At 36.1% G+C, this 27994-nt stretch overlaps 2 protein-coding genes across 4 annotated transcripts in view; one reads left to right on the forward strand and one right to left on the reverse strand.

The window, feature by feature from the left end:
* Nucleotides 1–18812, forward strand: part of LOC131540371 (E3 ubiquitin-protein ligase RNF43) — a 131212-nt gene extending 112400 nt beyond the window's left edge. For 2 of the 3 annotated variants that reach the window (XM_058775093.1, XM_058775094.1), the window contains 7 exons: nucleotides 9136–9210; nucleotides 10094–10228; nucleotides 10961–11062; nucleotides 11419–11589; nucleotides 11737–11854; nucleotides 12226–13794; nucleotides 14651–18812. In XM_058775093.1, coding sequence (XP_058631076.1) covers nucleotides 9136–9210; nucleotides 10094–10228; nucleotides 10961–11062; nucleotides 11419–11589; nucleotides 11737–11854; nucleotides 12226–13794; nucleotides 14651–14676 — 2196 coding nt within the window. In that variant the 3' untranslated portion in view covers nucleotides 14677–18812. The remainder of the gene's footprint in view (nucleotides 1–9135; nucleotides 9211–10093; nucleotides 10229–10960; nucleotides 11063–11418; nucleotides 11590–11736; nucleotides 11855–12225; nucleotides 13795–14650) is intronic. The other variant, XM_058775095.1, reaches the window with a different exon arrangement.
* Nucleotides 18813–18962: 150 nt separating this feature from the next.
* Nucleotides 18963–27930, reverse strand: hpda (4-hydroxyphenylpyruvate dioxygenase a). The gene is made up of 14 exons (XM_058775096.1): nucleotides 27863–27930; nucleotides 26900–26926; nucleotides 26633–26695; nucleotides 25283–25387; nucleotides 25086–25128; nucleotides 24837–24919; nucleotides 23658–23747; nucleotides 23474–23580; nucleotides 23227–23304; nucleotides 22978–23140; nucleotides 21024–21095; nucleotides 20804–20926; nucleotides 20582–20698; nucleotides 18963–19197 (listed from the first exon to the last, which is right to left on the reverse strand). The coding sequence occupies exons 1-14, from the start codon at nucleotides 27863–27865 to the stop codon at nucleotides 19078–19080; spliced, it is 1194 nt and encodes a 397-aa protein (XP_058631079.1). The 5' UTR covers nucleotides 27866–27930; the 3' UTR covers nucleotides 18963–19077.
* Nucleotides 27931–27994: the final 64 nt, after the last annotated feature.

Consider the following 27994-nt stretch of genomic DNA (forward strand, 5'->3'; position numbering starts at 1 on the left):
GTTTTTTTCAGTACAAATATCTAAGCAGCCTTAAATCAAGATGCATTTACTTGCAACACAAAATGACTCAAGATATTAAGTCTTGTTTAAAAAAAAATTGATCAAAATGAAGTTTAAGTTAAAAATTTGAAAAAAAGTGTCTGCCAGTGGGATCATTATTCTTCTTACCCTACTGGTTGATATTTTTTCTTGTTTTAGTTGTAAACTCACTTAATTTTAATTAGTTTTTCTGAAAAAAGGCTTAATAACTGATGCCATTTTGGTTCTCGAGTAAATGTATTTTGATTTATGAATCTTTAGACATTTGTACTGGAAAACAAGACAAAAATACTCATCAAAAACATCTTTTGCAGTGTGATCAGAAAGCATAGTAAAAGTTATTTCAAAATTCTAGTGTTTGGAAGCAGATCTATTCAAAACTAAAGCTATTTAAAAAAAAATCAATTGGAAGTTGTGTTTATAAACTTTGAAATGTTGCTTTGACTATATTGAGGTGTTTTTACATTGAATTTATTCCTTAAAAAGTCTTAAATGTCCCTTCATCAAACCTACGGAAACCCTGTGAATGACTGAGGGACTTTGCTAAGTGATCAGTGTTGTGGAGCGTCTCTAGATACACAAGTACACAGATGTTTACTTCTGCTGCAGTTCGTTTATTCACAAATACATGTGTGTGTTTAAGTTGGAGAGCTCAGTTCAAAGCAAGAACAGATGCTGTTTGGGTGGCTCTATCAGGTGTGTATACACACACACACACACACACACACTCGCGGTGGGAGTGATATCACTGGTTTCACAGCGCTGGATTCGCTCATAACCACATTAAACGAGCAGCTTATAAAAGCTGGATTCCTGGGCTCCGTTCCGGCTCCTCCGCGCCGCTCTTCTCTTTCTTGCTCTCTTCTTAGCACTTTAAAAGCTGGAATTCCTGAATCGATTGCAAAACGCAGACAAGTGAAGCCCTGTGGTGATGGAGAGAGTGAGGAGGAGAGGTTTGGATTGTGAATTATCCTGGAATCAGTGGGGTTTTGTGGATTTAAGTAGTGGAAATGAACTTTATTGGGTGCTTGGCTACTTAAAGTGAGATCTCACATCATAGGATGCATTTATTATCATAGGATGGGTTTTAATATTTAGATATTAAATTTGATATATTTAATATAAATCAGTATAGTACTGTTTAAGTTTGGGGTCTATAAGATTTTTTATGTTTTTAAGTCTCTTCTGTTCTTCAAAGCTGCATTTATTTGATCAAAAATACATTAAAATAGTGACACATTATTACAATTTCATATAACTATTTCTTGTATGAATGTGTTAAAGTTGAATTTTTTTTTTTTGCTGTGATGCGCAGCTGAATTTTCAGCATCATTACTCCAGTCTTCAGCGTCACATGATCTTTCAGAAATCATTCTAATATGCTGATTTACTGCTCAAGATTTCATTTCTGATTATTATCAATGTTGAAAACAGTTCAGTGTTTTTGTGGAAACCATGATAGATTTTTATTTTCAGGATTCTTTGACGAATAGAAAGTTCAGAAGAACAGCACTTATTTGAAATGATTAAATGAAAGTCCAACCATGTTTAATAAAAATATAAATTTCTTAAAAAAAAAAAAAAAAGCTGACCGACCCCAAACTTTTTAACTTGTAGTGTAAACATAATAAATGTATTAAAAAAATCAATAACAATATAATATATTTAATGAATAAATGAATGTATTGTCAAAAGTGTACATAATAAATATATATATAAATGACATTATATATATATATTTATGTTTGACATTGCAGGAGATTCTGAATTAATAGATCTCACATGTTTTGTAAACAATCTCTGTTTTATAAACACTATTTGACTATTTATAATATATATTTTGTTTAGTTTTGTAATATTTGTTTCTCTGTATTTCTGTGTTGTCAAGGTTGTTCTCTCACCTCATAGGAAACGCCTCTTACTAAAAGTCAAACGTCTGCCACGCTGACTCAGAGAAGTCCCAGAAACGCTGCTGCATTTAGAGCTTGTTAACGTACAGATGCATGACTGATGTTCTCAGTAGAGCGGAGGTTTATTCTGAGCATGCCTGTTGTTTTTGCGGCAGCAGCAAGCAGAGGCATGCGTCGCAGCGCACATACAGGCCGCTTAGGCTCCTTACGGGAGTCACACCTTGCTATGAAAAAGACATTTCCCATCTCCATCCCCCCCCTCTGGTCTCTCTCTCGTTCTCAAACCTGGGCAAAAACTCCCACAATCCCCTGAGAAAACCGTACGTCCTGTCAACACGTCTACCACCTCTTCTATCCGCAAACTCAAGCATCACGATATGAGTCATTTTAGTAATAAATAAATAAATACTCAGATGATATCTGATTAGATGAGGCACACTCACTGCAAAATAAAATAAAAAGAAAGAAAGCTTTTCTTCCTTAAACATGTTAAAGAAAGCTGGAAAAGCAGTTGTTACATCAATTTGCATGGCTGATTTATGCTATTTACATGGGCAACACTGCAAAAAGTGGGTTTCTTCCTCTCTCTCTCTCTCTCTCTCTCTATATTTTTCAAAATCAAAATGCATTTACAATATATGACATTAATAAAAAAAAAAATTGCTTAAAACAAGAAAAAGTATCTGTCAATGATCAGAAAAATAAACTTGAATTTTCCCTTTGAATTAAGTTGAGTTTCCTAACCTCATTGGACATTTTTTTTTAGTATAATCTCACTTCATTTTGATAGATTTTTCAGAATACAAGACTCGTTATCTTTTAGCATTTTGCATCTCAAGTAAATACAGTATTGATTTAAGAATGTTTAGATGTTTGTATACTGGAAAACAAGACAAAAATACTAAGTTAAAAGTCAGTTGTTTGCAGTGTTGCACATGTAAATAGCATAAATCAGCCATGCAAATTCATCTACCACGGTATAATCGATGTAACAACTGCCTTTCCAGCTCTCTTTAACGTGTTTAAATCCATTCCACAGATTTTCCCTCGATCAGCACAGAAGATGTGAGAAAGCGTGCAGATCTTCTGTGTAGGCCGGGTTATTAGCGCTCCAGTTCTTCGGGTAGATCGGATTCACGGGTCTTATGGAATAACAGGATATGGATCAAAACAGGAATGTTTTCATGTGGCAAATGAAAGCACAGGAAGAAGCGGCTAATTAAGCTGGCGCTCAGAGTCCGTGGACACGCTGGAAACTCCTCACTCACAGTTTACCCTGTCACAGATCATGCTCACGTGGACGCTTCACCGCTGTAAACCTGTCCAGATTTTAAACATGCAGTGTTACCTGTAGTGTTACATGGAGTATTTGGCTCTGCTTTGATTTTGGGTCTGCTTCTGAAAAAAAGTTCAATTAATTTAATATTTAATTTGATATATTATAGTATATCATAATTGTCTATTAAATTTAATTATATATATAAAAACGACAGACAGACAGACAGACAGACAGACAGATAGAGATATGTGACCCTGGACCACAAAACCAGTCATAAGGGTCAATGTTTTTGTAAATTGAGATTTATACATACACAACTATTTGAAAATCTGGAATCTGAGGGTGCAAAAAAATATTGAGAAAATCGCCTTTAAAGTTGTCCAAATGAAGTTCTTAGCAATGCATATTACTATTCAAAAATTAAGTTTTGATATATTTACAGCAGGAAATTTACAAAATATCTTCATGGAACATGATCTTTACTTAATATCCTAATGATTTTTGGCATAAAAGAAAAATGGATCATTTTGACCCATACAATGCATTGTTAGCTATTGCTACAAATATAACCGTGCTGCTTATGACTGCTTTTGTGGTCCAGGGTCACACATAGATTTCATATAGACATACATTATTAAAATTAAAAGTTGTACCCGTTAATATAAATTATTGTATTTGAAAATAAATAAATATATATATACATACACACACACACACACACACACACATATAAATTTGTATTATGTAAAATACATACATTTTACTATGTAAATTTTACAATTTTATAATCTTATGTTAATTTTAAATATAATATTGAATTGAGTTGGCCCAATATTGAGATTGTTGTTTAATGTCTGTATGCCACTGAGACGTTACTGTCAGGCTACTGTAGTAGATCATTTCAGGAATGTGAAGTTATTACAGTAGATGACTGAGTTTCATTCTTTGTGTGTGGCTTACTTTAATCATGGGAGGTTATCTGAGGGAATCTATCCGAGGGTTTTGTCTCTCCGGTGTTGGACGGGCTCCCTTTCGCCTGCGGGCTGGAAATAAACCAACAGCTCTCAGAAGAAGGGATCAAGCTGAATTAACAAATATCCATTTATGTAGACGATAGAGGGATGATTGTTTAGTGCGATCGAATGAACCGTCGAGTGATTAAGTGAAGGGAAAGAAAGAGACGATGAGGAGGGGCATCTAATAATGATCTCAATGCATTTTTTACCTTTATCTCACCAACCGCCTTTAATGTCTGTTTAAATGAATAATTTACTCAAATATTTTGTCATTATTTACTCACCCTCATGTTCCAAACCCATGCACTGTTTTTCACAATGTATTTTTCTGTTCATTGTGAGTATGTCAGGCTTGAAAAGGGACAAAAAATAGCACTAAAGAAATGCCTAGTTATTAGTGATGCCCGGATGGCGGTTATAACCGCGGGTCGGGTAATAAAAAAATGCATTCTGATTATTTGCGGGTGGGTCGCGGGTGAATAAGATAAATCAGTAATGATGCAAATATTAACTACATTTTCTAAAATATGAACGTGTGTTAAATAGGCTACAGATATTGAATAAACTGTAAATTAACATATTAAAGTTATTCAGCAAAACGTTATTTAGTCAAGAGCAGTGAGGGATTTTCTGCACTGTAAAAAAAAAAAAAAAGTTGAGCCAACTTAAAATTTTAAGGCAACCAACTTCAGCAGATTTTTGAGTTTGCTCAACTTGTTTTTGTGGGAGATTCTCAAATTTTTGTTGTATAAACTTAAAACGACAAGTCTGTCATTAATGGTAATCAAACAACAAAAGACACGCTGTAAAAAAAAAAAACAAAAAAACAACAAAAGTTGAGCCAACTTAAATTTTAAGGCAACCAGCTTAAAAATTTTAAGTTGGCTCAACTTTTTTTTTTTTTTTTACAGCGTGTCTTTTGTTGTTTGATTACCATTAATGACAGACGGCACAACTGATACACGTGCGTCTTTATTAGCAACTGTTTACATTTAACTTGAGACGAAACCGACAGTGCTTACGAGGATACTCGCCAGGACAACCATTTTGACGTCATTTTGTGTATATTTGGCCACTTAAGCGCAACAAGCTTTGCTCAATTTGGTACTCGCTGAGCACGCTTTGGATGTGACAATGTGAGGCTTAATGTGCCATGATGTGCAAATAATACATTTTTGTGACGATGCAACAATTGACAATTTTGTCAACTGTACAGAAACGTGAGCTAAAGTCTTGTATCGCAGCGTTCAGCTCTAGATGTGCCGATGTGAAGAGAAGGTCAAAGAGAGAAGACGTGGTACAGCTGAATCACTCACGCTGTTTTCAAATGACTGATTTGATCTGATGGTTTGTGTGAATTTATTTACTCATCTAACCTATACGCTATATTGAATAAATGTTTTGCAGGAATTTCCCTCATTTTAAAGTCGAAAGCTGTGGGAATGAGTAATGTGAGATATGCGCAATACCGCACTGAAATTCAGGACCTGATTAAACATCATTTTATTATTTTATTAATTTTTTCCAAAATGTTCCAGGCCTGAAAATTGCCGTTTTAAAATTCCATGACTTTTCCAGGTTTTTCGTGACCGTATGAACCCTGAATGTGACGATCGGGTGCGGTTATCTAAATCAGACAAAAATATAGGTGCGGGCGGTTGGCGGGTGGATCATTTATTTGAAGCTGCGGATTCGGGTGACGTTTTAGCTCATCCGCACATCACTACTAGTTATGTACCATATTTGAGTTCAGAGACATATGAACTATATTTATGATACATTTATGGTAGTTTTATGTCACTTTTAGTGCTTAACAGCTTCTGGTCACTGTCTGCTTTCCTTGTACAGTAAAGAACAGTGTGAACTCTCATTTTCTCCATAGGGAAATAGATTTTTAACAATACATTATAAACTGTTAAAGACAGACCTACTGTGATCTCAGAGTTTGTTAATCAATGGTAGATGCTTTTGTTGAAGCTATCAGTTTGCATTAATTCAAGGTATTTTGTAAAAAACTGTTTAACAAAACTGCATTACCCACAATTCTGCAGTGAAATCTCCACCAATCAGAGAATCGCAAGGATATATGTAATCAATGTCTTTGAATCAATAGTTTTATATTTCTCTATAGTTTTTAATTCAATTGTCATTGTCAAGCCGTTAAGTTCAGTCTTGTATCATTTTCAATCATTTTTTGCTTCAGATCTAAATTTTTAATCGGATTCTCTTTGTAGCTGGTTGGTTTGGTTCAACTCTGTAACAAACACCTTTTAAAATACCTATGGGGAAGAAAGTTAATGTGGAAAAATACTTAGAACCAGTGCCGCTGAAAAGGTAGACAGCACTAATGCAATCAAATGCTTTTTTTAGCTGAACACTTTTTTTATACCAATTTTTATTTTTTAACTATATTGGCTTCTATCTTGTCAGTTCTTGTTATTCTAAATACACATACACACATCAGCTATCATGAGCTTATGTCCCAAACACACCGCTCACTGCTGCTCCGCCTCTTCCTGCTCCATCCGGCCAATCAGCTGAAAGCAGACAGGTAGCACAGACTCTCTCTCACACACACACACACACACACACACACACACACATACTTACTTCTGTAAGACGCATTACACTCTGCACACATCTGAACCCTCTCATTAACCCTGCAGATGAAACTCACACTTAACAAGTTTCTCAAAATTTCTCGCACACTGAGCCAGTAATCTGTACGCTGTTGGTTCTTATAGAAAACACTAATGATTTCCGTGCACATGCTCGGTTAAACCTGTTAGCTCTGTGTGTGTGTGTGTGTGTGTGTGTGTGGCTAGCAGGCTAATGACGGGTCTGCGATTGTACTTCCTGTCTCTGAAGAGTCTGTCTGCAGCCATGAGGCTATTATTAAACCTTTAACACACAGCACAGTCTGTGTCCAGAATTACATTTAGAGCATTACCTTTTTTACCACAGTTTCTTATCATCTATAATTTATCTGTCAATTATGGAGGAAACTAAATGTCACACAGCATCAGCTGAATTTTACCATTTCATAATGCACTTCAGTTTTATTGCTGTAATTACTGTAACATCATGGATTGGTGATTTGCATATGTGTGTTTTGTTGAGCATCAGGCTTTTCTGGCTCTTATTGTCTGATATAGTGAGAATATGAGAAAAACACCTAAATTGAATTCAGAGGCCCAAACTGAGCAAAAATATGCATTTTGGTGCAGATGCTGATATTTATATGGCCAAAAGGCAAGATGGAAATTCTGGTTGATTATAAATCAATGAGATCTTTATAACAGTATAGCGTATACTTGCCTAAAATGATCTAAATACCAGTTGTCGCTCTAAATCTCCAGTAATATGTCTTAGTAAGATGAGATTGAAATGATCCAAACATATAACGCAATGCAATGCAATGCTGATCGAGAGATGAAGAAATAAATGCTCCTCAGAAGATGTGAGATGTTTTGGAGGCTCACTGAGAAACAGTGAAAGTAAAGCTTCTGGAAGCAAATGCTGCTCAAAAGATCCTGATGATCAGATTTGAGACGCACTGATTTTTAAATGATTAATGGAGAATCAAGTAAAGCTATATTATTCTGACGTTTACTTGCTAAAAATCAGTAAAGATTTGACAGCAAAAAGACACGTGAAGCACAAGCTGTACAGTTAAACTAAAAGGCCTTTTACTTGCTAAAATAAACACTAAACTATCAATCAGACGACAGAAGGCATGCAGTAGATTGTGTGCAACAGGTTTTTCAGCAAAGTTGTGATCACGTTGATAAATTATGCAAAACTTATCAGCATGTTGCTAGGATTTTGTGTGCACTTTCTGTGGCATTCTGGGTAATTTATTACAGTCTTTTGTTTAACGAGTTTCCTTCAGTGTGCATCTGTGGTATTTTTGTCACCTGTTTTCTGGTCCAGCAGTTGAAAATGGTGCGTCTGATCACCCAGTAATTGCACACTTCCCAACAACACACATGATTTGAGTAATCATTCACGTCTGGAGCACAAACGCTTCAGGACGACACACACTGTCAAGTTTAATTAGAGTTTGGGTTTGCTCAAATCAGTCTAATTTACAGTAATAGAAATGCTTGACTTTGCAAGCACTGCTAATTATAACCGCTCAATCACTTTACCACAGCTAAACACACACACACGATCATTGTCTGAAACGCAGCAGTATACTTTCCTGCAGCTCATACTGTGACCTTTGACCTTTGAACTCTCAGCAGTTGGGCAGGAAATAGACCTTTAGTGAGTTATTGGTCATTGTTTGGGCAGAATTGCCTCCCAGTCGCAAAAGAAGCGCATCTATCTTGACAAAGACGGGGTGGGTTTGACACAGTGGAAGGAAGTCCTAGTGTTTTTGTAGTATATGAACTCAGTTTTTCTTCTCTAAAGTGTTGAAGTCTGAACTGAAGCGTTTAGGAGTTTATACTCTACTGATAATTCATCACAGTAATGTGTATGTTTATCACCTAGTTAGTTGTTTGCTAATTTAAGCAAACTTAAACTCCTAACCTGAAGTAATAAATCATTTGTTGTCGGCAACAATGTAGTGCTTGTGTGCTTTGGTACAGAGTACAGACCTTCCTTTCAACTGGATGAATTTAAAAGGTGCATTTCATTGTTTGTCAATCTCTGCTGGCTTTATAAGTGTCGTAGTCTCTTAAAATGTCTTAGGAATTTGGTAAGAAGTTATTGAATGTGCAGACTTTCACTTTAACACATACTCTCTCTCTCTCACAGGGGTCAGAAACAGTGCTGAATTGCATAATGGCCGGATTCAGTGTCTCCATATGTGCTAGGATTGCCATCTGCTGGCTCGTGGGATTTCTACAGCACAACTAAAGCTCTGTCTCTTTGTGTCTCTCAGGCTCGTCTGGCTCTTCAGAGAGGTGCTCAGGCGGTCATCTTTGACATCACAGATGATCCCGGTGCTGCTCAGGAGGTCAGTATGTGTGTGTGTCCCTTATAATAATAGACCTTGGTAGCCATAGTTTCTGCCAGCATAGTAAATTAACATGGGTTCTCCTTCAATCAATGTATTTTTTTGTTTGTTGTTGCTGTTTTTTTTACTTTTCTTTCTATTATTTATTTATTTAATGTTATTCTATTATATTCTGTTTTTGTTTTTTGTTTTTGTTTTTTTGGAAGGCAGTAGCCAACAATCACTATAATAATTTAGAATATTGTAAATTAACATGAATCTCTTCCAATCATTTTTTATTGTTTTTTTTTTTTTATTCTATTTGATTTATTATTATTATTTATTGTTTTTTTTTGTTTTTTTTTTTTTAAAGACACTTGCAGATAAAAGCAACTTATCACATCACTAAATCTAAAAATAAAAACACAGGATCTCCAATCAGTTTTTTTTTTTTATATATAATTTTTATTATATTTTTATTCTTTTTTTGGTTTTAAATTATAAGCAAATTATTGGTTTTAACAATCACTCCAATTCAGAACATGGGATGTCCTTCAGTCCATTTATTTTTATTGTTTTTATTATATTTGATTTATTATTAATTATTGTATTTTGCATTTTTTTTTTTTTTTATCAAAAAATATTATTTTAAAATTATTTTATTTTATATTTATATTATCATATTTTTATTTTATATTTGTAAGACAATTGCAGATAAAAGCCACTTATTGCAGTTTTAAAAATCACTCTAGTAACTAAAGTGTTTTGTTACCATTGTGAATTTGAAAATATTTTGTTTCTAGGGCATGTAGATCAAAATATATTTTATTCCATACATCCCATTTAATATTTAGACACTTTGTCCTAAAGTTTTTTTTTGTTGTTGTTTGTCTTTTACACACAGCTGCGTGATTCAGGTTCGTTGCCTCGTCCAGTGGTGCTGGTGAAGTCATCAGATGCAGAAGAACTGATGGGACTCGTTAATAAAAACGAAGAAGCCATGGTGTTCATAGACATCATGATGGAGACGCAAAAATGGGTGAGTAATCGTATCCACATTTAATTGATATCGTTTAATTTCTAGGCTTTACTGTTTCAGTCTTCCTGCTGAAAACAACAGTTTAAACCAGCATGAGTTTACATGGCTGGTAGTGTTGGGTCAGCTGACTGACCAGTATGTTTAGGCCTAGTGTAAGTGTTGGGGTTTGAACTAGAAAATAGTTTAGAAATATAGTTAGCACTGTTGGTTTAACAGGAACAATGTTGATCCAATATTATCACAGTTATAGCTGTCCTATGTGCCTGAAAATATTAGCTAGTAGGGCTGGTCAACCAGTATGGTCCCTCTGGAGATGCTGGTTGGCCAAGATAGTCTCCTTGGTTAAGCTAGTTAATAGATGACAACATCTAAAAGTCAACATACATACATTTTTAAAAAAAAACTGTAACTGGAGCAGTATCCTGTTAAAGGTATACTTAAAGTTTGTACCTTATTTACCCCTAATGAGTGCATATTAATATATTAAAAGAACATTAGTTTCCAAAGTGTACATACTAGTACCTTTAGAAATGGTGCTGCCTCAGTGACAGCTTTTGTAACCAACCATCCTGGTCTTTTCAGAGGGAATTCTTTCATTTGTGTCAAAGATTTGCTTTAACTTAAAGTGTTTTTGGGATAGCACATTCTGGCTGTTTATTGGGTTAGAATCCATCGTTTGGTTGTTTGAGGACAGGACACTCAAGCTTCACTCTTCGTATGTTGTGTACACAGCCTCACTATGATGTTGGCATCCTGTTGACTGTGGCTCTGGTTGTGTTGGCCATCATCATGATCTTTGCTCTACGCTTCCGCTGCAGGTCCAACAGAACCTGGGTAAGAAAACACAACACATATTATACCAGGAGTGGTCCTGAAGAGCCACAGTCCTGCAGAGTTTTGCTCCAGACTTCATAAAAATTCACCTGCCCGTAGCTTTCTAGTAACCCTTGGACCTTGATTGGCTCGTTTAGGGGTGTTTGTTTGAAACTCTGCGGGACTGTGGCTCTCCAGGACTGAAGTTGGATGCCCCTGCATTATATACCAATGCAGTCTACGTTTACTTTTAGTCTTGATTGTAACTTTTCAGTTGCATCGTTGTACTCCTCTGCTGTTCTGCATGATCATAACTTTTTGTTTTGACTTTTAAATTCACTCTAGAAGTCTCATAATAATATTTTCTCAACTCCCAGGACTCTGTGCACCAGCAGACCATGCGTGCCATCAGCAGGTTGGAAACACGCACATACAGCTCTCAGGGTTGCTCTGGCTCCCAGCGTTCTCGTGGGGCTCCAGGGTCAAACAGCAGCTCCAATTCCAGCCCAATCTGTGCCATCTGTCTTGAGGAATTCATGGATGGCCAGGTAGGAGACGAAAAGAACAAAAAAGCATTATATGATTTTGAAGAGGGGCGAGATAAACCATCAAACCCAGACAGGAAAAGGACCACTTTTGTATTGAGGCACATCAATGGTGCATTCAATATTACATTTTCTCTGTCTCTCTGGCAGGAATTGAGAATCATCTCCTGTGCTCATGAGTTCCATAAGGAGTGTGTCGACCCCTGGCTTCTACAACACCGTACCTGCCCACTGTGCATGCACAACATCATGGGTAAACAGCCTCAGGGTACATATATATTTCTCCAATAACATTATTATAGAGCCTCCGAGGCAGCACTGAATTGAAATTCCTCTTCTTTCTTTATTATATGCTTCCTAAATATGAACACATCCAGTTTAATAAGATGCCCAAACCTGTGTGACTTTCTTCTGTGGAACATAAAAGATAAAAGGGTCTAGTGTTGTTTGGACCCGAATGTTCTTCAAAATGTCTTTCAATGTTCTAAGGAAGAAGGTCATATAGGTTTGGTAGCAGGATTTCATTTGCTCAGAGCCAAAGCCTGAAAATACCCTGAACTCTAGTTCTTGATTTTCAAGAAGAGTTGTTTTCAAGAACCAAATGTTTTTAAACTAAATTCACCATCTATCCCCCATTAGGTTCAGATCTGGCATCGCGTCAGCCCCAAAGAAGTCGAATGCCACCCCCTCCACCTGAGCACAGTCAAGCCTTCCTCCTTCCCCATCACTATTCGAACCAACACCCTTATCCCCAGCACCATGTTCCCTTTTCCCTGCGGCATCATTACTCCCGTAACACCTCTGGACCTTTACCCCAATTGGGCCACTATGGAAACTCTCCCCCTCTTCATCCACGTACTCTCCGTTGCTTTCCCAGCAGACCGTTGGGTGCTAGCTGTGTGTACCACTTGGCTCCGGATGCCCATCACGGACATCCGCACAGGACAGGCGGGCATGGGTGTCGCACGGGGGGGCATCACTATGCGGCCCCCAGAAGGTCGTGTCACCGGTGTCCCGGAGGACCTTTGCGGAACGCTTCGGGTTCTCGGATGCATCATGTGGCATCGTCCGCAAACCATGCAACTCATCATCACCTGCCACGTGGAGGAGGCTCGCACAGTCGCCAGGATGACGGCAGCTGCTCGGGAGGGAGTTACCATACGGAGCGTAGCGGTTACCTTGCAGACGGACCGGCCAGCGATTCCAGCTCAGGATCGTGCCATGGCTCGTCCAGTGACTCTGTATTGAACTGTACGGACATCAGCCTGCAGGGTGTCTATGGCAGCTGGTCCACTTTTCGTAGCTCTCTCAGCAGCGATTACGATCCGTTTGTCTACTGCGGACCAGGCAAAGCTCCACGCAGAGGGAGCATGGAGGCCACGCAAAGGCCTCGTTCCCTGGACTCGGTAGTGAACCGAACTGGGGGTGGAAGCGGCGGTGATGCCGGTGCCATTTCCCCGGAAGAACAGCAGCAACAAGTGGCTGTGTTCAGTCACGTTCACTATCACAGGCATAGACACCACTATTACGAGGACGGGGAACTCAGTAAAGGACCCGGCCGAGGCTCTGACGAGGATCAAGGGGCCACATCCTCAGCCGCGGCAGCAAGCGGGCCTTGTCTCGTAACTAAAGATAAAGACTCCTCCGGGTGTCAGGTACAGCACCAGTCTTGCCACTGCCCCATAACAGACCTCAGTTCAAGGAGGGTTGAGGATAGAGACCCGGACCCTGTTTCCTCCTCAGGTGCCTCTGTGATCCTTCCCTCTCCTCCTTTAACCTCTCCCTCCCCACCCTGTTGCCACAAAGGCCCAGGGTGGACGACCGGTCGGAAAGCAGCTGGCTGTCCATTGGAAGTGCCTTCGCCGGTTGTTCACTTCCATCAAAACCTGGACCTTCAGGATGATTGTAGCATTCATATCCACTACGGACAGGGAGCAGGAAGCTACTGCTGCACACCTCCGCCAGACATGGCCCCCACGTTACTGCCAGTGCCCCTGATCTTGGACTCGACAGGTATGACCGACTGGCCGTGCTGTAGTGGGGCACATGTGGTGTGGCAGAAGCAGGTGCAGCAGGCCCATTCAGAGCCTCAGCTCCTGGGACCCACTTCTGGAATGGAGAGACCCCTGTGTAGGGCCCATCATGGCCCAGGGGATGAACTTCCCATGGACATCTGTCTGTACTGCCAAACTCTACACAATAGTCAGGGTGAGTATGTCTGACTGTAGTGCTCCACTATAGAGGACTGCTAGAATGAGTCCTAATAAGGCTGATGATACACGGGGCAACTTTTTGAGCAATGTTGCCGGGCAACTTTGGTTAATGTTGCCATCAACGGGAAACCAGGTGAGAGACAGGGCCCACAACTGATCTAAAGTATCTAGATAGAAATTTGTTACCCATTCTCAGTAGGAAAGTGCCCAAGCAACGTTGCTCAAAAAAGTTGCCCAGTGTATCATGAGTTGCATTTTTGTACTTATGGTTCCATTGTGTGGCAGTCAGTTGTTTTTTGGTGAAATGCCTGAAATAAAGTCTGTGATTACCACAGGCTCAAGATATTGTCACATTGTATTCTACTACATAATATACACCATTATTACCACTCATCTTGTCAAACAGGTAAACTTATCTACTCAATAGTCTACTTTTAGAGCCTTGTTGTATTTATAGTCACATTCCCACATACTATTCCAACTCAAACTTTCCAACTTGTAGATTTTTAAGATTGAATGATGTGTCGGAAACTTAGTGATGGTGAAGTTGAAGTCATGCAACCTTGGTGTAATTCATGTATATCCTAAATTTGAGCTTTTTTTAGAAAAATGCTATATATAAGAATCATAAACTTTTGTTTGTCACAAAGCTTATTTTTTTGCGGTAGCCCAAAAGCCAACTGAAAAACCCTATTGTCTTTTTGTTGAGGGAACTAAGGTGATGGGGTTGGTGTATAAAATTCTCTATTGCTGGTTATAACCCGAATGAACACAGCTGATTTTCACTGAATTAACTATTACTTCAATTGAATGAGTTTTACATGGAAACATGTTTTTTTTTTTCTTCACAGGGTCAGAGGAAGAGTCTGGTGTTTGAGAAAACTCTTCATCCAAAACTCCTCACGCTGCTACACAAGAGCCGAAATGGACAAAACTCTTCGGCGATCTCTCGCTGTCTCTTTCGCTCACATGTTGAGTCTTCCGGATAATTCCAAACATCTTCTGCAATATCAAACTGAATTACTCAGAATCTCCAGACCTCAGATTTCATTCTCGCAAAGAATTCAACAGTCACTGACGATTAGATGGGTTTTCCAAAGTACTCTTCAGTAGTGACGCTCTGTTACTAGCACCTTTCTAATGTCCAGAACAAGTCATTCTTGGTACTTTACCCAATACGGTCCAAATGCGACTTTTCATAGACAAACAAGTGGTATTAATTCAGGCAGTTATCAAAGGATCTGGAAGATGTGCATGAGATTGAGTATGGTTTCTTCCTTTCCTTTGGTTTAAAACAGGATTCAATAAGTATCTTCTCTTATAAACAAGTCTGAGAAACAAGTCTCCTTGGTGATCTTCATGAAAACCCTTCAAGATATAAACATGTCTTTCCGTATTCCATTGAGATTTAGGGTGAATCCCATTTCTCTGTCTTACCCCTTCCCCTTCCCCTACCCCTTCGTCTTACCCCTAGCCCTTGTCCCTCGAAACCGAGTGGTAAGCGCTAGGGGTGAAAACATACCACTATGAAATGAGACACCACTTGGTTACGGTTACGTCATCATACACCGTCGCTAGCTGGCTGCTACATCACCAGAGCCGACAAGTGTTGATCACAAACTTTGGATCGTTTTACAAACTTGTTAAAACTGTAGATATGCATGGAGTCCATTCAAGGCTAGTCTGCGGGACTGTTGTGCAAATCAGCAATGTAACGTTAGCGTAGCAAACTAGCGATTTTTAAAAAATTTCAATTAAGAACATGGTTGCAAATATATATGTACAGGACTGTCTAGAGCACAAAACAAGACTGTCGCAATTTTTAAATAAATTATTTAAGCCGAAAATACTTGAATACTTGATGATCTGGTGTGTGTTCTGGGTACCCCTTGGTTTCAAGTAAGCTCGCGAAAATTCTTGGTTTTAAGGGGTATCTACCACTTCCCCTTAGCCCTACCCCTCGATCAAAACGAGAATTGGGATAGCCCTTACTCTCACGTGAACGCGCAAAACTAAGGGGAAGGGGTAAGGGGAAGGGGTAAGACAGAGAAATGGGATTCACCCTTAGACTTGGCGTATGTCCTTTATGCAAGTACGTAGACGCTTCTATCAACACAAGCTTGGTTGTCGTGTTCTGAAATGTGTCAGAACCGATTCAATTGATAATGCAACGTTAGTGTAATTGGTCTTGTTCTACAGTAATTTTTCTCTTTCAGGTTAACTACTATCATGGCGGAATTCTGTTTACAACAGCTACCTGATTAATAACATAATATGAAGGTATTGTTATACCTTGAAGACTGAGATACGAAGCATGTACAACGAAACCAAGAGCTTGCAATGCATCGGCTGTGCACTTACTTCTGTGTTTGCGTACTTGCATAAAGTATGTTTCATTAGTTCACTGAGCCTACTGGCTAATTTTTAACTATCTAGTCATTGCGATGCTACCCGCCTCTTCCATTTCATTTCTAGCTTTTTAACTATGTGTTGGGCTACGTACAAGCGTCTGGCCTGGTTTTCCAGCACTACCTCAGATAACCAATCAGAAAGTCCTGTTGGCGAGACGGTACTTCAAAGGTACTTGTGCGTTGGCCTCTCGTTACCTCTGACAGATATTAACTCAGAGGAGCGATAGGGAACTTTACTCTATATCATCTGTCCTTGGAAAGGAGCATTTCATTGAGGTTTCAGGTCTCGGTTTTGTTAATTCAGAAATGGCAGCTGTTATTTACAAATGTTTGTGTCTTCATTTATTAATTTTGCTCATCAAAACTGAATGATTTGACTGAATATATTTAGGGAAAGTTGTGAAGATTTTTATTTTTATTTTTTGCTTTGTTTTGTTTCATTATTTTGGTCTGTTAAGCCTGTAATGTTCAGGCTGAGAAGGACTACATTTCCCAGAATGCTTTGCTTTCACCTCTGTGACTCTCATGTTCCCTTAAAGGGATGCGACATTTCATAGAAACCAACCAGCAATACAAGCTTACCAAAAGTGCCTCTGTAACCCATGAAATGAACACTTCATGAAGTTTATACATACGTTTATGTAGCCTGCTGTCATGTTCCTGGCAATACCAGCTGACACACAAAACTTGAGTTGACTCAATGCGCATTGCCTGCAAGCATAGTTATACTCTGTTACCCAGAAGTGTCTGTTGTCATATATTGTAAAATCCAACCTTTTAAAGGTATGGTCTGGGTTCAAAACAAGCTAAAACATGTGACATGCTGGAAGTAAACCCTTCCTTTAGTTTGTAAAAAAAAATATCCGATGCAGTTCTGAACCTGTACCATTCCTTTAATTAAAGAAAAGGAAACACTGGAAATCTTGCCATGACAAACACCTGAATGTTTATTTTTATTTTATTTTTGTCAGTAAATGGTCAAACTGGTCAAAGGTCTCGATCCTTTGAACCACAAACACCTCCCATGAGTCTTTTTGGCTTCATACTGTCACATTTCATCAAAATGAGGCTGAATCCCAAATGAAAATATATGCAAGACAAAATCTAGTAAATCCCAGTACAGGGTTCCCACACCTTAAGACCAATGACTTTTCCAGTTGTTATCGTAAAGATTTTAAAGTCATTTTATAGAGATTAGACTCAGAAAGAGAAACTTCCAGTCTATTAAAGATTTTAAAGCCGTGCATAATAGAGAAAGAAAGAAATTATTTTAACTGAAATGTTATTATTTTTCATAGCTTCTTTAGGCCTGGAAATCATGTTTTTTAAATGACCTTGTATTTCCAATACTTTGTGTGGGAACCCTAAGTTCAGATACTTGGATGCATCTAGACAGTCATTTGTTCACTTTTTCGTCAACCAAAGATAAGAATTATCCAATATTTTCATTAAGCTGCAGTGAATTTTGTAAGTAATTTTAGTAATTAAATCAAGATAGTACGTAAACACAGCTATTGCTACCAACTACCACAGATTACGGAAGATCCGCTTTGCACTTCCATGTTGGCATCTGTCTCATACAGATTCGCATGTAAAACTCTTGGCTTTGTCTAGAAAGGATGCAAACAGCACTTTGCCTTGGGAAAAACAAAATCTGCATGTGATTTCAAGAAAGGAACGCAAAGCGAAACAATCGAAGCACTATGTAGCTACCAGTTCTACGTCAATCAAACTAAACAGTGAGGATGATTTTATTTTCTCTACCATCGGTCCTTTGTGTTGGTCGTCAGTTATGTCTGTATTGTTCATACGCTCTCTTTTCCACAGAAAATCAGTTAAAACTGCCTTTTTTAATAGAGCTAAATCCCTTCAGAAATCAAGGGATATGCCAGTATATGTTCAATATTTTGTGTAAAAAAAAAAGAAAGAAAGACAAAACGGTTATAAAATAAAGTGTTGTATTTTATATATAATAGAACATTTCAATATGGTTAATGTCACTAATATATTTATTTACTAATATATTTATCCATTTTTGTCCAGGTCTGAGAAAAATTTTTAAATGTTATTTTCTCACTTTTGGAATGATATTCTTTATGAAACGTACAGCTGCCATCATAGATGTATAAACCTGGCATCATTCCGATTATATACAAATAAATTATTTTGAAATAAAAATACAGAGAATGTGGTGTTCATTTTATTTGATTTAATATATAATTGTATACACACACACACACACACACACAGTAAGTAATGATTAAAATTATGGTCCCTGTTTTTACTTTTTTTTAATTTAATGTTTTAGCTATTTCTTTTTCTTTTTATCTTCTATCTTTTTTTTTTTTTTGGATCTTTGTATTATGTATGGGTAGTAACTATTTTGTCTGAAGGAAGGGACTCAAGCCATATTCAATAAATAAATAAATAAAAACTTGAGTCTACTTAAAAAAAAAATTTTAACAAAAGAGTTTTCCCAACTTCAAAAGTTGTTAATTTTTAAAAGTTATAGTGGTTGTTCACCCAAACCCGATCAAACTTCCTCAGCAAGTATATTAAATGTTTATTGAAAGTTAAATTAGTGGTTGAATAAACTACTATTCTAACTTTAACAAGAGACCAACATATTAAGCCAGACCACCTCAGCACGGGCAATAACCACTTACATTTTCTGCAGAAAAATATTTAAAGTTTTTTTTTTCCATTTGACTCTGAAAGTGGATGTGGCAGATGAACAAATAAGAAAATGATATACAGTTCTTATATTAAATGTCTTTATTGTTGCCCTGGACATTTTAATCGATGGTGTCATATTATTTCACTCCAGCATGAGGCTAGAGTAAATCACCTTAATGCAGTTGTGTGTGTTAGTAAAAGGCCTTCGGGACGCCCTGGCTCTCCGGTGTGAGAATCGTGAGGTTTCCTCTGGCGTCCTGGTCTTTCTCAATGGCCTCGAACAGAGATTTGAAGTTTCCAGCTCCAAAACCCTAGTGGATAAGAAGACATGGCCGAGTGACAGGTTTAACTGGGTTCTCTTATAATGAAAAAACAAAGAATTAGACCCAGATAAAACATGTCAACATCTGAGGTGTAGAATATACTTCACTGAAAAATTGCTAGTAAATTTCACAAATAATTACAAAGACACAAGTAATATTGAACTTGAAGTAAACGTCAAATTTTGAAGAAGAAAATCCTAAGTATTTTCCACAAAAACATACTCCGATAATCAACTTTAAAATATAATTTACCTCACATTTTGTGACGTTTCTTCCAACTTTGCTGGAAAAGTTGGAAGTAAAAAAAGTAACCAAGTTCCCCTCAATAATAAACATAATGAGTACTAACATTGTTTTCAGGGATGTGCAACCTGTATATATCTGCTAACATCTAAAAAGAAATGTGTTTTAGAGTTTCATTGTCCTTTAACAACAAACCAGTCTTTGGATTTGATCTGTTAGTGTCATTGGGTTCATTTTCTTGCTCTGTTTCTCAGTTTAAACACCACAGAGGAAAGTAAACCCCCCTTTAGTGCGATTCAGATAGAAATGTCTTGTCTTTAGGCATTTCCTTCACTTCACAAGCTTTAAAAAGCCCCTAATAAAACTATGAGCCTGTTCAAACATGTTTTCTCAGAGCTCAGATTCAAACTCAGTACTGTATTTACTGTACCTCCATAAAGACTATATATTTGATCTCGTATATTTCATCTGTATGACATTATTTTATGCCTGATCCTGATATCAAGTTTACTATATTCACAAAACAATAAATATATATATGTATGTGTGTGTGTGTGTGTGTGTGTGTGTGTGTATATATATATATATATATATATACATATATATGTATGTATATATATAAACAAAACAAAAAAACTTTTATTTTAGATGCGATTAATCGTTTGACAGTATATATGCTCTGATATATACAGTATATACACATAAATATGAGCAATATCACAGGAGTAGCGGTGCAATATGGCCGTATATCAATATATCGTGCCAATATACAGCCATATCTCAAGGCTACGAGTGTGATATTGCGTTTATACAACAATTCGATGGCAGGAGTGTGTAAATGCATAAGAAACAACAATGTGTGTGTTTAATTCAGACTTTTTTCTCACAATTGTGACCTTTTTTCTCACAATTCTGGCTTTTTCCCCCCTTGTAACTTTGACTTCTTTCCTCAGAATTGTGAGATATAAACTCACAATTGTGATTTATGAAGTCCAATTCTGAGGGGAAAAAAGAGAGACCGTTTTCTTACAGTTCTCACAATTCTGAGAAAAAGTCCTTTTTTTAAATTCAGTGGCGAAAACGGGCTTCCATATTAAGCCTGGATGAATGAGGTCAAACACAGACTCACAGAGTGGTTGTTCCTCTGGATGACCTCCAGGAAGAGCGTCGGTCTGTCCTGCACGGGTTTGGTGAAGATCTGTAGCAGGTAACCTTTATCGTCATAGTCTACTAAGATTTTTAACTCCTGCATTAGATAAAAGAACGAATGCATTTGAAAAATGCATTAGAAAAATCATTCAAATGTGTCCTTTTATTGAACAGAATGTACTGTCATATTGCTTTCTCTGACCTGCAGTGTTTTTAGGTCCTCCTTCACCTTGATCTTGGCCGTCTTGAGACTCTGCCGTAGGGTGTCGTAGTAATTATCAGGTACAGACAGGAACTCCAACCCTCGAGCTCGGAGGTTCACAATCTGATTCATCAGGAAAGAGGTCAAGATTTTGTATTTGACTTTATTGTAGTCTCATAGGAATGAATCGTATTGAGGCGCTGTGAGTTTTGAACCGTACAGCTTGGATGATGTTGGAAGTGTTTAGTGCAATGTGCTGCACTCCAGGTCCTCCGTTGTAGTCGATATACTCCTTTACAAACAACAAGGGGAAATTATGGAGGTAAGACAGATGTTTATTATAGATTTCAAATGTTTTAGCAAAAAGGTGAAGTGTATCACAATTGTGGTAATTTTTTTTTCACTTGACAAAGCCAACACTGATCTACTATTTAAGCTTCTTCTGAGACTAAATTTAGTCAGTGTCTCCTCCTAGAGTTTTTGAGCTATAACCACCAAACTTGGGTCAGACCTTAAGATTGGTCTGACTCGGGTTGCTGTATCTTTTCTAACTGATCGGAGTTACGGTTTTCGTTAAACGGACTTTCAAATCTTCAAAAATTCCATAGATTTTCATTAAGGGGGGGTCAAAACTTTTGAACAAACATCACATATAAAGTATTTAAGCTGTCTATCACTAGCCAAGCTTAATGACTATCCTAAGACTACATGCCAAATCATGTTAGCAACATGCTAATTCATGCTAGTAATGTGCCAATCATGCTAGCGATGTTTAATCATGTTAAAACATGTTAGCAATGTGCTAAATCACGCCAGCAGCATATTAATTCATGTTAGCAACTTGCTTAAATGTTTTAGCAATGTGTTGCAACATGTTAATAACATTTTATCGACTGAGTAAAATCTTCAAACTTGCTCTTTAAGCTTTTCAATGTTTTTTTTTTTAACTTTCAAACAAGAAATTGTCAAGCCAACATTTAAAAAATTTACTCATCTAGTAATTATTATGCCGCTTATCTAGTGTGGAATTAACAAACATCATAAAAATTAAAAACAACTGGTGTTGGATGTTACACTGTTTACAATGAGATGTCCCCAAATTACTGTCTCCATATTTTACCATCCAAAAATGACATAGATAGGGGTTTTACAATCCCATGGGGGTTCGTGAGTTTATGAAAAGCTCATAAATATTTTAATTGGAATGTAAAAGTTAATAATTAATCTAATTTTAATGTTGCTTGGTTCACTTTATTTACTTTACACATATTATTTACACATTCACATAATTTCCAACATTTCTATGGACGGACGTTTACAGCATTTCACCAGTATTCAGCCAAAATATCTAAAATGTTAAAAGCTGGAAAATACATAAATATCAGTAGTGTATAGCAAAAAATAACATTTGTTTTATAACTATTAAAATAAGTTGTATTGTTGTTTTATATGCAACTGTAATTTACAACAGTAGCCTAATATATCTATGTCTTTGTTTTTAAAGAGTTAAAACTTATAATCAAGTTTATTCTAATTAACTAAAACTAAAACCATAAAAAGTTTAAATAAAATAGATGTTACCTGAAATAAAATAAATTTACAACATTAAAAAATCAGCTAATTTCTAGGACAAATTTAATTTTAATTTAGTTTAACTTAATGTACTAAAATAACTAAACTGCTCAGAATAAAAACTATGTAGATTTTTTTAAAAAAATACTAAACATGACAAAAATATGCAAAAAGTAAATTTAAATAAAATTAAAATGAAATGGAAATTTTGAATAAAAAATGATTCAAAACACTGATAAAAATGATAATACTGTTTATAATGTTAATATATGGTGTTAAAATCACCATATATTACAAAATAATTGCAATATAATTTTTTTTGGCCAAGTCATGCAGTATATGTTTATATATAACTTAAAAAATATGTATGCATATATAAAAAAAAAACATTCAGTATCTGATGTGTTTACCTGCATGTCATTTTACCGTTAAGCAACATCAGAGAACCATGAATGTGGTGTTAAATTTTAGAAATATTTCAGGGGTGAATATTTTACGTAAGGGTTTCGGCTGATGGAAAAAGTTTAGGACTCACTGCCTTAAAGAATTCAATAAAAAAACTGAAATATGTATGCAAGAATTTCTGAATCTGCTGGAGGAACCTGGATTTGTGATTTCTTTTTCCCCGTGGCTGGTTCATTAATGGGCATCTTGATGGTTTCCTCATAATTTGTGACTACGATGGACCTGAGAGCGCTGTATTCAGTGTGGATCTGCTTATCATCGATGGACCAGAACCTGTGGAACCACAGACACTTCTGATACCTGCAGAAAAAGACATCGCGTTATTTGCCAGTGACATTTCCTCGAATTTGTCGTATTGATTTGTTTGTTGGACGTGTGACCCTTACCAGTCAGAAACTGGCACCATTTTATCATCTGGCTGGTTTCCCACAATGTGATCGATGAAGCGTAAATGTCCCGGCGGCCTTTGCAAGACAAAGAAAACCCATTGTGAGAAGTTTGATGCTTTTGAAAGCTGAAACACGTTATTTATGCCTAATTGCATGCATTTTTGGGTTGTGAAATGTCATAAATTAGGCAAGCGTTTGCATCTCAGTATGTTTCTGGCCTGAATTTCCCAGTAAAACGACTCACAGTTTTGCTAACAGAGGGTCTCTGAACAGCGGCTCTTTGTATCCGGGCAGAAACAGACCTTTATATGGCCCCATGTACTCCACAAACGTGTGCGTCGTGTCTCCGTACTGCAAAGCATGGCGTCTTCAGCTCAAGCATTTAATGTAAGTGTATGTGTGTCTGGGCAAAACTCTTGCTGACTTACCGTCCGAATTACGGCGTATTTGATTTTGCCGCCTGAATCCTGCTCGACCCACGGCTCTTTGACGATCACCGCTCCTCTCTCTTTGGCTTTCTGTGAACACAGACACGCTTTTATTCCAAAGTCCCTTCAAGGCAAATCAGTTCAGTGTGTGCAGTTATTTTCTCGGCGGTGATTGTGTTCAGAATGGAATACTAACTGGCTGTGAACTGAATAGAAAACACTGTACTGCCTACATAAAAAGTGCAATGCATTATGCATTGATAATTCTTTTCATCTTATTCCATGTTTTCTAGTTTAGTTTTGCTTTGCTTTTGTTTTTTGTGATGTCCATTTTAACCCTCAAATTTGCTTTCTGTAATGCAAAAGCAAAAGACAAAAAGTCCCTGTGTATTATTGAAAAGGTGTAATATGCATTATGCAGGAATTTTCCATGTTTTTGAGATTTTTTTCATTCTGATATTCTTTTCATGACAGTTAAACCCATTTTAACCCTCACATAATCATTGATGTAATGCAGGTAAATAAATAAATAATCAATCCTACTGTTAACTTTAAAATGTGATGATGTTTTTTAAAATAATAAAGTGCAATAATATGTGCATTATAAAGATTTTTAAAACATGTTGCATCCAGCTATCATTTTGGAAATAAATGTTCAATTTTCCATTTTCATTTTGTTGTAAAAATGTCTTACCTTTAGGTTAATGTCTTAACTTTTGACAGTCTGAACAAAACCAAAGTTTTAAAAAATCAATTTTTGAGTTTATTTAGAAAGAGACTTTCTAGCAAAATAGAAAGAGAACAATCCTTGTAATATCTGTTTAACTAGGGAAAGGCATCAGTGACATCAGGAAGTGACATCATTCTGGAGGGAAAACATCAGTAAGTACTACCAGTGGATCTGATGCATTCTTTGATATTTTGTATATATACTGCAGGAATAGTAAGAGTGATATTGTTGCGTGTTACTGAGAACAAATGCTGGATCTGAGTTGTCTGTGTGAAATTCTGCAAATTAATCAAATTTATTTTGACATGATAACTGGACACCCCACTGAATTAATCATGCAACATTATAAACATTATTAGTGTGAATTATGTAACATACTTCTGAAACCCTGCACAACATATAGTGTGCAGTATCAGTATTATATATGGACAGTATTAAATATGATTTACCTTTACTAAAAAGTCACAGTCCTCCACTTGAAATGCCACGTCTTTCACTCCGTCTCCATGTTTCACGAGATGCTCGCCCATTTCTGTGGAGAGACGCTGGTGAGCACTTGTCATTGTTTCTTGATCTTTTAATGGAATTTTTTTTTTTTTCAAAATGTAATGTAATAGGTTTATTTAACACATTAATATTATGCGGCCTGTTTTTTTCTTTGCACCAGAATGTTTAAGATGAATTGAAACAGTTCATACCCTCATTCCCAGGGTTCAGAGCGGACTCAAAGACGAAGATTATCTGGGAAAAAAACAGGTACATTTGACTGTGTGAGGTGTTTCTGAAATCAGTGCGGTTTGGATTTCAAAGCAGTTTCTTAAAGAAGTTGGTTTGTTTCCAGTCATTTTAATGTATATGCATTCATGTATATTAAAGTATATTCACACACACACACCTTGTCTTGTCTGATGGCGTGAGACACCACCTCTCTGCTGCCCGTCTCCAGACCTTTATACGCCAGCGGCTCGAAGCCAAACTTATCACAGTAAAACACCGCAGCCTACGGCAATAACAACATGAACAGGTGCTTGCTGCATGTCTTAAAGTCCATTGTAAGACTAAAGAATAAAAAGACTAAAAAAATCAAATAGCTGTTAGAACAAATGAATAAAAGGAATTTGATTGTGCTGGAAAAAAACAAAACGAAACAAAAAAACTGAAAACAACACTGCATAAATTGCTTTTTGAAGTTGTAATTAAAACAAATATTATCTCATATGACAAAAATAAATACAAAAATCTGGCCAAAATATATTTTAAATATATGCTAAATATATGTTGTAAACTCTGAAGCTCAATTAAAAATACTGAAAATATGAAATTGAAAATATATTTAGTTTCAACCTTCGTATACCAAAATGTCCAAATGTTTTTTGTCTAGTTTTTATTCATGTTCATTCATATTCAAAGTGATAGAAAATATACTTACATAATTATATTTATTTAAATATATTTTAGCATATATATATTTTTGAAAACTTTTTAAAAATACATTTTCAAATACCTGTATATTTTTTAAATGTGTGTGTGTGTGTGTGTGTGTATATATATATATATATATATATATATATATATATATATATATATATATATATATATATATATATATATATATATATATATATATATATATATATATATATATATATATATATATATATTTGAGCTTGTCTTTGTAATTCTAAATTGTTTAATTCAGTGTTACTTGACATTTTTGTAAATAATTGTTACATTTATTTACAGTTTCTAAGTTTAAATTGTTTCCACAACAATATTTCAACTCTAAACCTACCAAGACAAGATAATAGCGGTGCAAAATGACGACACATTGGTCAACTGTGTTAATATGTAAACCTGTTTGACTGAGGCTATCGAGATCAGATGAGATGAGCTATTGCATCACTCTTAGATTAAGATCACGTTATTGATTTCATCTTCAGAGAAACCTTCGTCATCTGCATTAGTTCAGGATCTCTGGAAGCTTCTCTGATCTTCTGCTAACATTAGCAAATCAAATATATAAGCAACATACTATATTAGCGGCCTAAAATACTTTTGTTTCATTTAAATTGTGCCACTAAGTTTGTATTCAGTGCCAATATCTTATCAGAGACTCTCATTTAAACCTTTTGCATCAAAGCAGTTCAAAACTATCATTCCTGAAAACTGAATTAATATCAAAGCACTGTATATCACATAATTCACTATTGTCATAACTGTCTTTTCATGCACAGATTTAACTTACCTGTTTGGCGTTTCCCACCCAGAATTTCACATGGTGAAAATGTAAAAATTTCCCTCTCTCTGGCTGCAAAATAATAATAATAAAAAAACTATTTAAACTATTTTTGTTTAATAAAATAAAAATAATAAACAACTTTAAAAAATAGCTGTTACATAATTAGAAGATTTTTAAACAAACATCACATTATAAATAATAAATATTTATAAATGAGATGATCATCTTTTTATAAATTTTTTTGTATACTTTAAAATCATAAAGTCATGTTACCTTCTCTCCTTTGTCAGTGTAGGAAGTCTAAAAAGAGAACAGAGATCATAAATATGCATTTAAACATTTGTTCTTGATTGAAATAGACCTCGAAAAACATTCAGAAAAGTCTCTTCAGAAGACTTCTGACCAGCCAATATGCACAGATTTTTATTGTTACTAAAATCCTAGTATAACTGAATATAACACATTTCTGCATCACAACTGTAATTTTACTGTAATTGAATGAAAATACAGTTCATGAATTTATAGTCTCATATGGAAATGTAATATATAACATATGTATGATATTGTCATATAAGGCGATGTATTTATTATTTTTCATTTAATATTTTTACGTTCTCTGCAAAGATTAAGATACAAGTATAAATCTTCAAATAATTTTTAAGTTTATCTTTTATATTTACTTATATGGTCCCACTTTATATTAGGTGGCCTTAACTACTATGTACTTACATTTAAATTAATAATTTGGTACAATGCACTTATTGTGTACATGCATGTTTTTACATTGTACTTATATTTTTTTAAAAACCTATATGTAATTACATCTGTAATTAATTTCTGTAATTACATTTATAATTACACTGTTGACCCATCCCTTAAACCTGCCCATACCACCGAACCTGTCCCTAACCTTACCCGTATCCCTCCTCAATAGCAGCAATAGTGTTTTGCAGTACAGTATGAACACAATAAGTACATTGACCACTTATATAATATCAACATGCATTGGCAGGATTTAGAATGAATATACATGTATGTGTATGTCCCAAAATGTATTACACGTTATTACAAATAGTACATAAACATGCACATGTGTATGAGCTAGATGTATATGTTAATATATGAAACTGTACCAATTTCTAATGCATTTTAATTCATATGACAATATATTTTGATGTGTATTTGTAATGTATGTAGATATATAGTAAATGTATATTTGTATGTATACACACTCACCATGTTGATGTCGGTGGGTCTGATGGACAGAAGAGCTTCACACACGGCCTGTTTTATGGAGCTCAGGTTAAACACCCCTTCAGTCTCGTCCAGCCAAAAGAGCGTCTGCACACACACCCTCTCTCTCTCTCT

The sequence above is a fragment of the Onychostoma macrolepis genome, chromosome 05, assembly GCF_012432095.1.
Source record: "Onychostoma macrolepis isolate SWU-2019 chromosome 05, ASM1243209v1, whole genome shotgun sequence".
Lineage (NCBI taxonomy): Eukaryota > Metazoa > Chordata > Actinopteri > Cypriniformes > Cyprinidae > Onychostoma > Onychostoma macrolepis.